This window comes from Silurus aristotelis, assembly GCF_946808225.1.
Source record: "Silurus aristotelis genome assembly, chromosome: 6".
NCBI classification, from domain to species: domain Eukaryota; kingdom Metazoa; phylum Chordata; class Actinopteri; order Siluriformes; family Siluridae; genus Silurus; species Silurus aristotelis.
In genome coordinates, this window is record NC_139579.1 from 31,880,108 (window position 1) to 31,895,070 (window position 14,963).

Consider the following 14,963-nt stretch of genomic DNA (forward strand, 5'->3'; position numbering starts at 1 on the left):
TTCACATTCATCTCAAAGGTGTTCAGTAGGGTTGAGGCCAGAGCTCTATAGCAGGAGATCTTCACTCCAAACCAGGTTTGGGTTATCTAAGTTTTTCAGAATCAGTTTATCCCTCACATTATATCCAAGATATATTGTGCTTCTCCTGCTACTAGTAAACCTTCTCGTGACTCTTCCCCCATCAGTACATTCAGTTATCAGCATTAAATTAGAACAACTACAAAAAGACAAAATAGCATTAAATTCTAGGTTTTTCTGCAATTTAGTTTCTGAAATTCCTGCACTAAAGGTTTTTTGGACTATAAATCCCAGGCATTAGTTCCTGAGCTAACACACCTGGACTAAAAATACAATTTGGTAGTGCATTGTTAACGTTCATTAGTTGGACATTAGTTCCTGGACTATATTTCCTGCACTTTACTTCTTGGACTGGATTTTACCTGGCATTAGTTCCTGAACTATAATTCCCTGGCATTAGTTCTTGCACTATATTTCCCTGGCATTAGTTCCTGGACTATATTTCCCTGGCATTAGTTCCTGGACTATATTTCCCTGGCATTAGTTCCTGGACTATATTTCCCTGGCATTAGTTCCTGGACTATATTTCCCTGGCATTAGTTCCTGGACTATATTTCCATGGCATTAGTTCCTGGACTATATTTCCCTGGCATTAGTTCCTGAACTATAATTCCCTGGCATTAGTTCCTGGACTATATTTCCCTGGCATTAGTTCCTGGACTATATTTCCTGCACTTTACTTCTTGGACTGGATTTTACCTGGCATTAGTTCCTGAACTATAATTCCCTGGCATTAGTTCTTGCACTATATTTCCCTGGCATTAGTTCCTGGACTATATTTCCCTGGCATTAGTTCCTGGACTATATTTCCCTGGCATTAGTTCCTGGACTATATTTCCATGGCATTAGTTCCTGGACTATATTTCCCTGGCATTAGTTCCTGAACTATAATTCCCTGGCATTAGTTCCTGGACTATATTTCCCTGGCATTAGTTCCTGGACTATATTTCCTGCACTTTACTTCTTGGACTGGATTTTACCTGGCATTAGTTCCTGAACTATAATTCCCTGGCATTAGTTCTTGCACTATATTTCCCTGGCATTAGTTCCTGGACTATATTTTCCTGGCATTAGTTCCTGGACTATAATTCCCTGGCATTAGTTCCTGGACTATATTTCCCTGGCATTAGTTCCTGGACTATATTTCCCTGGCATTAGTTCCTGGACTACATTTCTCTGGCTTTAGTTCCTAGACTACATTTCCATCGCATTAGTTCCTGGACTATATTTCCCTGGCATTAGTTCCTGGACTATATTTCCCTGGCATTAGTTCTTAGACTATATTTCCCTGGCATTAGTTCTTAGACTATATTTCCCTGGCATTAGTTCTTAGACTATATTTCCCTGGCATTAGTTCCTGAACTATAATTCCCTGGCATTAGTTCCTGGACTATATTTTCCTGGCATTAGTTCTTGCACTATATTTCCCTGGCATTAGTTCCTGGACTATATTTCTCGCACTTTAGTTTCTAGATTATATTTCCCTGGCATTAGTTCCTGGACTACATTTCTCTGACTTTAGTTCCTAGACTACATTTCCATCGCATTAGTTCCTGGACTATATTTCCCTGGCATTAGTTCCTGGACTATATTTCCCTGGCTTTAGTTCCTGGACTATATTTCCCTGGCTTTAGTTCCTGGACTATATTTCCCTGGCTTTAGTTCCTGGACTATATTTCCATCGCATTAGTTCCTGGACTATATTTCTCTGGCATTAGTTCCTGGCATTTTTTTTATATCGAAAGCAAAAAGGGGGGGAAAAAACAGCTTTTTATTGTTTCTGATCCACACACAGAAAAGAAAATGACTTATCTATGCATTTTTCTTTATTGGGTTAATTGCACTGTGTAGTCATGATTGAAATCTCACAATACTGAATCTGATCAATGCCCTAAAGTGCACATCTAACATTCAAAATATCCAGTTTAATTTCCACTTTGGGGCTGTTTGCACTAATGATAAACAATCCAGTAGATGGTAGGGCAGGGCAGACAGGGTGGGGCAGGGCAGACAGGGTGGGGCAGTGGAGACAGGGCGGGGCAGGGCAGACAGGGCGGGGCAGGGCAGACAGGGCGGGGCAGGGGAGACAGTGCGATGCAGGGCAGACAGGGCGAGGCAGGGCAGACAAGGTGGGGCAGGGCAGACAGGGTGGGGCAGGGAAGACAGGGTGGGGCAGGGGAGACAGGGCGGGGCAGGGCAGACAGGGCGGGGCAGGGGAGACAGTGCGATGCAGGGCAGACAGGGCGGGGCAGGGGAGACAGGGTGGGGCAGGGCATACATGGTGGGGCGGGGCAGGCAGGGTGAGGCAGGGCAGGGTGGGGTTATTCAGGGTTGTTCTGTAATGATTGTGTGAAGATGTTTGCGATATTACACTGTAAGAATACAGAAGAGATGTGTGGGACTCCCATTTCCTGTCCCTCACTAGTGATCCATATGAACTTCTCAGAGTAAAGCCAGAATGCTGGATGAATTGTGATTCTGATTCTGTACTGATGGTTGATCAGTTCATTTTACATCCACTTTGTTTAAACCCCAAACCCAAATACCTCAAATAACAATCTAATGGCAAAAAAAAAACAACCTATAAATGAGGCAAAATAGCAATAAAAAGCAAAATTTTAATAGCAAAAAAAAGTTTTTAAACAGAATTATTTCATCATTTCAAGGTTTCATTCATCATTGTATGAAGGCGATGTAGACAGACCTGAATTTTTATTTCCTTTTTTTTTTTTTTTTTACCAAGCAACAGTTTCGTTTTTACAAAGATGGAGGGAAAAAATGTCCAATATAATACCACATTCCCAGAAACCATTGTACTCTGTGTCTTTTACCTTCCTCTCCATCATAAAGTGATGATTATTCAATTCTACTCAGAGCTACTGATTAATGACTGAGAAATGACAGTAACAATGCGTATATTCACACTTACTCATGACGATATTTCGCTATGACGTGGAAAATCCTTGACGTATTTGTCCGTATCATGACACAGAGCCATGGCGAAAATTCCAGAGTATTCGTTTTCTCTTTATTTAATATTTGTTGAGAGCGTTTTTATAGATTTTTTTAATACCCTAAATCTATGAAGGCTTGAATAAAGAAATATGAAAAATCTTAACCAGTAAGAAAAAAACACCCCATTAGAGCATCATGGAATGGGAAAAAAAAAAAGGTAGCACCAATAATTATTTTATTTCCATTTATTTCTTGGCAAGCGGTGACCGTGCTGAGACTAAGGGTGCCAAAAGTTTTGCAGCTACATTTTGCAGAAATTATATGCCGTATGGACCAAAGACACCCTTATGGACACCTGAGCATTAGTATGGTATGAACTTTCAAAACATCTCATTCCACAATGAGTCCCCATTTGCTGTTATAAGCCTCCACTCTTCTGGGAAGATGTTCCTCTTGAGTTATTGTAAAGATTGGTGTAGATTCATTCAGTTATAAGGGTGTTAGCAAAGTCAGGTACTGATGTAGGTGAGATGAGGAGACCTGGGGTTCATCCAGCATTCCAAATGATCTCAATATGGTTTAGAGATTGATAGCAGGAGATCTTTCACTCCAACCTCATGTAAAGCAGATCTTCATGGAGCTGGGGCATTGTCATGCTGGAACAGGTTCTAATGAAGGGAAATGTTCATGCTCATGGATCCAAAGACGTCTAATACAATTGTGTGCCTCCAAACCAAAGTTTGGAGATGAATCACATATTTCCTGAAAAGTCAAGTGTCCCAATACTTTTCTCCAAACTGTGTATAATCAACCTACGATCTTTTACACTGAAGCGACCAGGATGAAGTTTCACATCGACGAATGCGTGGGGATCATCATTCCGAAGTGAGATCCATCTATATATTTCCTCTTACTTGAAATCATCCACATCCACCATGCATTACACCCAGAACCCATCTCCAATGAAAACCGCTGTATGTTTTTATCACCTTGCAGTGGCGTCCCGGCCGAGAGATTCTCGCGATGAAAAAAAGAAAGAAAGAAAAAGAAGATTGATATAATTAAAATCCAAAAGCGGTAGTCGTTTAGCTGAAAATATTTTCATTTATTATACTGTATAGCGTATCATATCAATACGAAGGAGGAATATAATACCAAATATTCATGATTTGTACAGAAATATATATATATATAGATATATATAGATATATAAATATATAAATGACGCTTCATTGAAGCAGAACTATTTTCTGCTCTTAATCATGGTTTTGTTTCTTTACACTTTCGTTGCCTGGGTTGTTTTGATACGCTGTTATGATGGCATGCAAGGTACCTGATATTACTGAATGTCTGATTTATTATTAGCTTCATTGCCTTTTGTAACCGCGTTGTTGAACGTCATATGGGTTGATTCATTTGTTTTACATTTTATTGCACTGATAGATTTGAAATTTCATTCGATTTGATTCTGCCTCTTTCGTTTCGGGTTCAAAATCTGCTTCAGAGGCCTTTTACGGTCAGTTTTCAATCTTTGGGTTATCTTTTAAATGAGCTGTTGGTTTATTTATCGGTCATCAAATGTAAATATTTCTGCCATTAAATTTTTTGGAAGAAAATACTCATTGCATTGTTTCGTTCTTTTGGAGTCGAATTTATTAATCTCGTTTTATCTCTTGGAAAGACAAAAACAGATTTTTATTCACTTAGGACCAAAATCGTAACTTAAATTTGTCTATTTAATGATATCGAGATTGTCAGAAACATTGTATGTATACATAATGCAGTGGATGGCCATCAGGGTCAGCAAGACCTTCTCTTCTGACCTAAACACTCAGAATCACTGACTTATGTTTTAATATTTTTTTCACCATGAATATGTATTAAATGATTCCCAATAGTCTATTCTCATCATTTACAACTTTTCTTTCGAATGCACTGCTTCCACTAGTATATGTTAATGTTCCAGTATTTTTCCAGTCAGATTTCACGTTTTTTCCAGAGTTTTTCCAGATTTCCAGAGTCAAAGAAATCTGCTTTTCCGGCCTTCAAAATCAACTGTGCAGGTGCCTTTATCTTCAAATACATGAAAATGAAACTGTTGCTTCAACCAATCAAATTTTGAGTTTCTGACTCCGGGGCCATCCAGCAGTTGTATTATAAAAGATTACAAAAATAAATATAAAATATAAAATATAAAATAAAAAATCTTAAAAGATATATAGATGTTCAAATTGTTCATTACTATGAAGTAAAACGATTCTGACTCTCAAAAAGCCGGATTCGGAGTCGGCTCATAGCGATTCGACTCATCCGATCCCACCTGACGTTGCTATGGCGCATTTGATTGGTCGTCAGGGTTTAACTGACACCGGTGTCAGCCAATTGACTTCCAAGAAAACACCAGCCGGGTGGGACTTGGTCATACCATGTGATCTAATGGCTGTCATATGAGATTCAGTTGCGTTGGATGAAGAACAGGAGGAACCGCGTCTGAATGGAGTTCGCGACTTCTTCAAGAAACACACGTAAGATATAATATTTTAATTTCATGTCATTTATTTAGCGTTTTACACGTACCGAGGACACAGGAAGTTATTATTTACCGGGGTAACTCTTAGCCTGCTAGCTCAAGTAATGTACTAAGGCTGTGTCTCAAATGCCCCTCTGCGCCCTTAACAAATTCACTAAATAGAGCGTAAAAAAATTTTTTTCTTTACCATAAATTAGCATATTGTGAATTATGGCGTTTTCACGTTTAATTTTGTTATCGCTGTTCTTTCTGTATTAAATTGAATTGAGATGGCTGCATCCCAAATCGCCTCCTAGTCCCTATACAAGTGCACTACTTATATTTTTGAGACGAAGCAAGTTGGTTCCTGTTTTTGCTTATACTATAGTAGCTTTAAAGGGGAGGGGGCGGGGCCAGTTAGTCACGTGGTACAGCATCTTCTTGTGATTGGTGAAAATAAATAAAGACGTACTGTTACCTGTCTCACGCGTGTCTTTTCACGTCCTCCAGCCATGCGATCCGTTAGGTGAGGGACCGGCGCTCACGTGGAAAGGAAGCCCTCGGGCCTAAGAAAACATGGCGTCCGTAGGGAATGGAGCCTTCGAACTGAATTACAGCTCCACATCTGTACAGCTGCAGCTCATCGGCCTCGGCTTCGGCTTCTACACCGTCGTCTTCCTCCTGTCCCACTTCCTCTCTGTCCTGATGTCCCAGACCTACCGCTCTCTGTCCACGAAAGAGAAGGTGTGGAGAACTTGCAGCAGAAAGGAAAGTCCAGGGGGCGGAGCTTGATCTGATTCTGATCCAGCTTAAACACACACCTTGTAGTTAGACTCCGCCCACATGGGAGGAGCTGGGTCAGGTCTGACTCCACCCACTGGATTTTTAGTTCTGTATCATGATTTACACAAAAGCATATTAATATGCCACCTGAACAGGTCACGCCTACTGAACACACCACTACCCCACACACACTGAACACACCACTACCCCACACACACTGAACACACCACTACCCCACACACACTGAACACACCACTACCCCACACACACTGAACACACCACTACCCCACACACACTGAACACACCACTACCCCACACACACTGAACACACCACTACCCCACACACACTGAACACACTGATTGTACACAGCACTCCCCCACACGGAACACGTCCACAGCATCATGTTGCTAAAGGAAAGTAATAAACAGTTTCTGTTACCTGGGCGATGATTATTTCCTGCTTTAGCCTTTTTTCCCATCATAACTGCTGTGTGGTACTTTTTATCCGTTTCTACTTACCTTTTAAATGCTACTAAAATGAGAGAACATTATTGCTGTGTGTGTGTGAGAGCAGGTGTTCTGGTGTTTGGCGGCGACGCGGGCGAGTTTCGGCGTGCAGGGTTCATGGGCGGGGTTACGTGCTCTGATGGAGGACGGCCCCGTGTTCAGTGATAAGGTGCGTGGACAGACCGGCTGGTCCTGGTTCAACGTGCTGACGGCTTGCGGGTTCTTCTTGTTCGAGAACACGGCGCTTCACGCGTCCAACTTGGCGTTCAGATCGTTCGACGTTCCGCTCGCCGCTCACCACGCCTTCGCCCTGGCCGGATTTGTCGGCACCGTTCTGTACAGGGACATGGGACACTTCCTGCCCGTTGTCACGCTGCTGCTGGAGATGAGCACACCGTTCACCTGCGTCTCCTGGATGATGCTCAAGGTGGGAGGGGCCGGGCTGAAACGAGACGCATGATTGGTTAAAATTTAAACGCACAGTGTGTCAGGTTTTACAGGGAACAGTAAAGTTCAGGGGCTTGTGGCCTGCGTAGTAAATAAGAGCTTGTGGTTTGGGACACGTCCATAAACTACCACAAACCTATAAGAGCTTCACAGAGCTGAACTACACCACTGCCCCGTCATCCTCTGTGTGTGTGTGTGTGTGTGTGTGTGTGTGTGTGTGTGTGTGTGTGTGTGTGTGTGTGTGTGTGTGTGTGTGTGTGTGTGTGTGTGTGTGTGTGTGTGTGTGTGTGTGTGCGCGTGCGCGTGCGCGTGTGCGTGTGTGCATGTGTATGTAAGTAAGAGAGCTTAGAAAGGGGAACTACCAGAGCATGGTTAGTGTAGAAAAGAGGAAGTGAGAGTGTGACAGGTTTCATCATTTCCATCATGTGGCATGGTGCTGATGAGCTGCTCGTACATAGTCATCATGAAGTACATTCATCTCTCTTCTCCTTCTGTCTTCCCTCTCTCTTCTCTTCTTTCATATCCTCTCTCTCTCTCTCTCTCTCTCTCTCTCTCTCTCTCTCTCTCTCTCTCTCTCTCTCTCTCTCTCTCTCTCTCTCTCTCTCTCTCTGCAGGCTGGTTGGTCTCTTACCATATTGTGGAGAGCGAATCAGTGGTTGATGATCCACATGTTCCACTGTCGCATGGTGCTGATGTACTACATGTGGTGGGTGTGTTGGTGTAACTGGACTGAGATACTCGTGTACGTTCCTCTGCTCCAGCGCCTTATCTACTTCACAGGCCTGGCGCTCCTCACACTCATCATCAACCCTTTGTGGATGCATAAAAAGACCATGCAGCTACTCAACCCTGTCGACTGGAACTTCAGCAACAAACCGGCACCCGAGAACTGCCCTACAGGGGGTAAAATACACCGTAACTGAGCTCAAATGACTTGGGACACTGAGTGGAGGAGGAGGAGGAGGAGAGTGAGGGTCACTGAGTGGGGGAGGAGGAGTGAGGGTCACTGAGTGGGGGAGGAGGAGGAGGAGGAGTGAGGGTCACTGAGTGGGGGAGGAGGAGGAGGAGGAGTGAGGGACACTGAGTGGGGGAGGAGGAGGAGGAGTGAGGGACACTGAGTGGGGGAGGAGGAGGAGGAGTGAGGGACACTGAGTGGGGGAGGACAAAGAGGAGTGAGGGACACTGAGTGGGGGAGGACAAAGAGGTGTGAGGGACACTGAGTGGGGGAGGACAAAGAGGTGTGAGGGACACTGAGTGGGGGAGGACAAAGAGGTGTGAGGGACACTGAGTGGGGGAGGACAAAGAGGTGTGAGGGACACTGAGTGGGGGAGGACAAAGAGGTGTGAGGGACACTGAGTGGGGGAGGACAAAGAGGTGTGAGGGACACTGAGTGGGGGAGGACAAAGAGGTGTGAGGGACACTGAGTGGGGGAGGACAAAGAGGTGTGAGGGACACTGAGTGGGGGAGGACAAAGAGGTGTGAGGGACACTGAGTGGGGGAGGACAAAGAGGTGTGAGGGACACTGAGTGGGGGAGGACAAAGAGGTGTGAGGGACACTGAGTGGGGGAGGACAAAGAGGTGTGAGGGACACTGAGTGGGGGAGGACAAAGAGGTGTGAGGGACACTGAGTGGGGGAGGACAAAGAGGTGTGAGGGACACTGAGTGGGGGAGGACAAAGAGGTGTGAGGGACACTGAGTGGGGGAGGACAAAGAGGTGTGAGGGACACTGAGTGGGGGAGGACAAAGAGGTGTGAGGGACACTGAGTGGGGGAGGAGGAAGAGGTGTGAGGGACACTGAGTGGGGGAGGAGGAAGAGGAGTGAGGGACACTCAGTGGGGGCTGAGGAAGAGGAGTGAGGGACACTGAGTGGGGGAGGAGGAAGAGGAGTGAGGGACACTGAGTGGGGGAGGAGGAAGAGGAGTGAGGGACACTGAGTGGAGGGGGAGGAGGAAGAGGAGTGAGGGACACTGAGTGGAGGGGGAGGAGGAAGAGGAGTGAGGGACACTGAGTGGAGGGGGAGGAGGAAGAGGAGTGAGGGACACTGAGTGGAGGGGGAGGAGGAAGAGGAGTGAGGGACACTGAGTGGAGGGGGAGGAGGAAGAGGAGTGAGGGACACTGAGTGGAGGGGGAGGAGGAAGAGGAGTGAGGGACACTGAGTGGAGGGGGAGGAGGAAGAGGAGTGAGGGACACTGAGTGGAGGGGGAGGAGGAAGAGGAGTGAGGGACACTGAGTGGAGGGGGAGGAGGAAGAGGAGTGAGGGACACTGAGTGGAGGGGGAGGAGGAAGAGGAGTGAGGGACACTGAGTGGAGGGGGAGGAGGAAGAGGAGTGAGGGACACTGAGTGGAGGAAGAGAAGTGAGGGACACTGATAGATGGAGGATGTTTGTTTGTTTGTTTTTGTGAATTTACTTGTATCTGATTGGCTGAGAATACGCTATATAGACATAAGTTTGTGGACACCTTATGGTCTCATTTGCTGCTATAACAATTCCTCCATTCTTCTGGGAAGAGATTTGTGTGGTGCTTCATTCAGCTACAAGGGTATTAGTAAGGTCAGGTACTGATGAAGGTGAGGAAGTTCCTGGGGTGCAGTCAGCGTTCACATTCATCCCAAAGGTCTTCAATAGGATTTAGAGCTCTGTACTGTAGCAGCAGATCTTCATGGATCTGACTTTGTGGACGGGGGCATGGTCATGCTGGGACAGGGTTGGGTATGAGGGGACATTTTATTCTAACACATCTAAAGACTCATTTGTGTTCCTCTAACTTAGTGCGAACAGTTTTGAGAAGAAGCACTTATGACCACCCCCCGGTCAGGTGTCCCAATACTTTTGGTATATAGTGTAGCTTTATAAAAAAAAAAATGTTATGGTCTCAGTTTGTGGTGTTCGATACTGGATCTGATCTGTACATAAATGGGAGAACATGTCAGTTTTACTGGCGAAATCCAGCAGTGAAACATGGTGGTGGCATCACGTTGAGCGTCAGTCCGTCCGTCTGTCTGTCTGTCCTTCCATCTGTCTGTCCTTCCATCCGTCTGTCTGTCTGTCTGTCTGTCTGTCTGTCTGTCTGTCTGTCCGTCTATACACTGATCAGACAGAACATTCTCACATTCTGATTGGTGAAGTGAAGACCACTGATGATCTCTTCATCATGGAACCTGTTAGTGGGTGGATTTATTTATTAGGCAGCAGGTGAACATTTTCTCCTCAAAGTTGGTTAGAAGCAGAAAAAAAGGTCGTAAGAATTTGAGCGAGTTTGAAAAATTGTGACATCTAGACGTCTGGGTCAGAGCGTCTCCAGAACTCCAGCTCTTCTGGGATGTTCCTGGTCTGCAGTGGTCAGTGTCTATCAAAAGTGGTTTAAAGGAACATGACTCCACCTCCAATCATTACCATATCAGGAAACTGGTGGTCCATTTTCATTACAATTTTGATTCATCAGTAACCTTCAGATCCTCACGTCAGCACTAATCCATTTACTTAAAAATGTATCTCCATGCGTGTTCTAATCGATCACGCTAGACTGTGTCCTGATGAAACGCCTCCTGGACGTGTTGGACTCCATGAAGCCCTTTATGGTGAAGGATGCGTTACCACACTGTATTTTCATGATGTTCTTCTGATGTTTTGTCGTTCTGACTGAATCCTGGAGGTGTTCGTGGAGACACAGTGCTCTGAATCGTGGCCTTTCTGTGTACTGGGTTCCTGTTCGGTTCTCGGACGTGTAACACGGTAATGATTAAATCCCTGCTTTAAGATGTTGCTGTAATAAACCTTCATGTTCATGTGCTCCGTTTCTTCACTCAGCGTGTCGTAACAAAGGGGGTGTTGGGTTGCAGGTTTTCAGAAAGAAAGAAGCACATCATGTTTGAGCCAAAAAACAGCGATAACAGATAATATTTAGAAACGTTTACGGTTATGGCACGTGGGAGATGTTTCTATCTGAAGTGCTTTGGAGGTCTCAGGCAATAAATATCTTCTGATGCTGCTTCATTAGGACACAAGTGGACATGTTCCTTCATCTCAGTGCAGGAAGAGAAAAGTCTTAAAGCATGACGTCCTTGTACCCTGAGAGGATGGAGGGATGAGTGGAGCAATGGGGGAGGATGGAGGGATGAGTGGAGCAGTGGGAGAGGAAGGAGGGAGGGAGGAGTGGAGCAGCGGGAGAGGATGGAGGGAGGAGTGGAGCAGCGGGAGAGGATGGAGGGATGAGTGGAGCAGCGGGAGGGGATGGAGGGATGAGTGGAGCAGCGGGAGGGGATGGAGGGATGAGTGGAGCAGCGGGAGGGGATGGAGGGATGAGTGGAGCAGCGGGAGGGGATGGAAGGATGAGTGGAGCAGCGGGAGGGGATGGAAGGATGAGTGGAGCAGCGGGAGGGGATGGAAGGATGAGTGGAGCAGCGGGAGGGGATGGAAGGATGAGTGGAGCAGCGGGAGGGGATGGAAGGATGAGTGGAGCAGCGGTAGAGGATGGAGGGATGAGTGGCATAGAGGTAGAGGATGGAAGGATGAGTGGAGCAGCGGGAGGGGATGGAAGGATGAGTGGAGCAGCGGGAGGGGATGGAAGGATGAGTGGAGCAGCGGGAGGGGATGGAAGGATGAGTGGAGCAGCGGGAGGGGATGGAAGGATGAGTGGAGCAGCGGGAGGGGATGGAAGGATGAGTGGAGCAGCGGGAGGGGATGGAAGGATGAGTGGCATAGAGGTAGAGGATGGAGGGAGGAGTGGAGCAGCGGGAGGGGATGGAGGGAGAAGTTGAGCAGCGGGAGAGGAAGGAGGGATGAGTGGAGCAGTGGGAGGAGATGGAGAAATAAATAAAGCAGAGGATGGAGGGATGAGTGATTGTTATTCATGCACTGAGATTAGAGCGGTTAGGTGTGTGTTTGTGTTGTTTTATTCCACTAGAGGGCATCAGAGGCATGAACACCATTTATAGCTTTACTACGTGTGCGTGTGTGAGAGATAAATATTTATTTTAATGTATTTTTATAAGCAGCACAGTTACAGAGTTTCATCCTCACAAAGATTAAAATCTCAAAAGGCTCATTGTTTTGTTGGACATTGTTTTATTTCTCTGGCCAGTAGGTTGCAGGGTCACATCCCAAATCTCAACATCTCTTTATTGGACACCCTGGAGGAAGCTTTACTTTAGGTTTTGTCTGTTTTTATATTTGTATTTTTTTTTTGCTGCATTATTGAACTTTTTTTTTTATATATCAGTAGTCGTCAATTTTCTTCAATTTAATTTTGTATGAAATGTTGTTTTTTTTTTCCCTTTTCAGCCGATCGCTTCTTACCATTAAAAAACAATTCTCACATCAAAATGACTCGTTTATTCTGCAGTTTTATCGTTTTTAAAATGTTGATTTTTTAAAAATTATGATTATTTTATATATATATATAAAATAATTTTGTTCTTGATATAGAACTAATATTTATATATTTAAAGCAAATTTGTCAACATATTTTCTAGTAAAAACTACATCACTTGACTCTTATTATTGGATTTACTTTGTAGTTGGTTTGTTTTGTCCTGCTGCAGAATAAATTCAGGGCCAATCAGATGCCTCCCTGATGGTACTGCATGATGGAGATGGACACCATGAATTCTGACCAAATGTCCAAATCTATTGGCAGAAATGGAGCCACGAACTTGCTGGAAACCTCCACCACCAGGCTTCACTGTCACCTGCACACTTATTGTTCTGCTCTTCAGCACTTCAGAAAACCAAATGCCTTCTGCTGAAGCAAATCTTTCAGCATCTGCTGCCATTTTTCTGCACCTCAGTTCCAATGATTTGGTGTATATTTGAAACTCTTAGCCTTGTTTCCATTTTGGAGGCTTTTTGGCCTGAAGTTCTATGAAGACTACTCCTGACCAGACTTCTTTAGACAGTATTCTACTGTCACAGACGTGTTCTAATCGAGCGACTTTATGTGTTGGACTTCATGAAGCCCTCTATGGTGAAGAAAAGGCCACTAAATTGTGGCCATGACTTCCTTGCAACCTGAGAGATGGAGGGATGAGTGGAGCAGTGGTAAATGATGAAGGGATGAGTGGAGCAGTGGTAGATGATGGAGGGATGAATGGAGCAGTGTAGATGATGGAGGGATGAGTGGAGCAGTTTTAGATGATGGAGGGATGAGTGGAGCAGTGGTAGATGATGGAGCAGTGGTTGGGGTACTTGGAGATGAAGTGCACTACATGGCCAGTGTGGGGCAGTAGATAGGGTTCAGGAAGCCACTGGGATTGCCAGGAATGGTATCACGTGATACGGCCTGGAACGTGAGCATTTCATCCTCCCAGAGGCGCCGGAGGTTCCTGATGGAGCGGGGCTTCGACCCAATCCGAACCCGAGCCGCTCGGAGCTTTCCACCAATAGGACGCGCCTCTTGGTACAGAAAGAGGCGGGGCCTTGGATTGTGGGAGGAAAGAAACTAAAAAGCTGCGGAAAAAGTGGGAGCGTTGGAGGAAAAAAAAACATGGGGAAAAGTGGGAATCACTGGAGCTGCTGAACATCTGAGCGAGCGCGCTTCTTCTTCTCCAGAACATCGGAGGAACTTCAGCCACGTTCTGGACCTCCAAAACTTCAGGATGAGGGTGAGTGCGCGCACGGGGTTTTTATTTCTCTATTAAACTTCCCATGAAGCTGCTGGAGGTCGGAGTTGGGATTTGAAGGAGATGGGAGTGGACCCTGAGCAGATCCAAAAATCCGGGTCCTTTTCTAATGATCTCATAGTTTTTAATATTTTTTTTGGGGGGGGGGGAAACTTCACGCACGCGCAATACATCATCTAGAAATAAACCCCAGTGATGTCATGTGTTGTGTTGTGATGTAATAATACCGTTGTTTGCATCTGTATTTGGGGGAAAACAATCACAGACGTGGCAATGCAGATGTTTATCCCCGGACTGAGATTCGGGAAAAGTGTCATACAGCTGCAGGAATCACACGCACGCGCTTCCAGCTGTTCTTTCGTCCAGTTTGTACGTGACTGCGTCAATTATCATCAAAATAATAATAATAATAATAATAATAATAATAATAATAATAATAATAAAATAATAAAATAATAAAATAATAATAATAAATAGTATTTTTAATAATTTATTTGTGTTTATTTATTTAAAAGAGCAACTAGAGCAATTATTTTTTTGCTTATTTATTATTGAAATAATTTATTCTATTTAAATAATTACATCAATTGTTCATTTATTATAATTGTACTATAATTATACGTCATATAAATCAATTAAATGAAAATAAAAGTTAAAAGTATTTTTTTCCTTACAGTTTATTACAGTATATTTATAAACTTATTTATTTTACATATAAATTAATAATAATAGTCATTTATTTCATTCATTTCTTTCTTTCTATTTCCTTCTTTCTTTATTCCCACACATGTTGTTGGGTTTGTTGGCCCTTTCATTTGTTCATTTATTTATTATTTTAAAGAAAACTACTACAACTGTTTAATGGATGTATATTTTGTTTATATTTTATTGAATAAAAAGTCCTCAAATTATTCATTTTATTAAAAAAATTAAAAAAATTTAACTATTCAATTATTCATTCATGTTCTAAATATTGTCATAATTCTATTACATTTAAATCTTCAATTAGATATTTCACTACAGTATGTACATTTATAAATGCATTTGTTACATAATCATAATAAT

The 14,963-nt window shown here is 44.0% G+C and overlaps 2 protein-coding genes across 6 annotated transcripts in view; both read left to right on the forward strand.

The window, feature by feature from the left end:
- The first annotated feature begins 6,109 nt into the window (after window positions 1-6,109).
- On the forward strand, window positions 6,110-13,693 carry cln8 (CLN8 transmembrane ER and ERGIC protein). Of its 2 annotated transcripts, XR_014534113.1 has the most exons (5): window positions 6,110-6,286; window positions 6,900-7,259; window positions 7,894-8,261; window positions 9,220-9,546; window positions 9,590-12,271. XR_014534113.1 is itself a non-coding variant. In XM_083544923.1 (4 exons), exons 1-3 carry the CDS (start codon window positions 6,119-6,121, stop codon window positions 8,200-8,202), a joined length of 837 nt encoding a protein of 278 aa, XP_083401049.1. In that variant the 5' UTR covers window positions 6,110-6,118; the 3' UTR covers window positions 8,203-8,225; window positions 13,682-13,693. The 2 variants fall into 2 exon arrangements, 1 of the variants encoding a protein (XP_083401049.1); XM_083544923.1 differs by lacking the exons at window positions 9,220-9,546; window positions 9,590-12,271 and adding an exon at window positions 13,682-13,693 and having other exon boundaries at window positions 7,894-8,225.
- The window catches only part of arhgef10 (Rho guanine nucleotide exchange factor (GEF) 10), a 103,535-nt gene continuing 102,253 nt past the window's right edge, over window positions 13,682-14,963 (forward strand). For 2 of the 4 annotated variants that reach the window (XM_083544544.1, XM_083544543.1), the window contains exon 1: window positions 13,682-13,880. The gene's annotated coding sequence lies outside the window, so the exon portion shown is untranslated. The remainder of the gene's footprint in view (window positions 13,881-14,963) is intronic. The other 2 variants (XM_083544546.1, XM_083544545.1) reach the window with 1 other exon arrangement.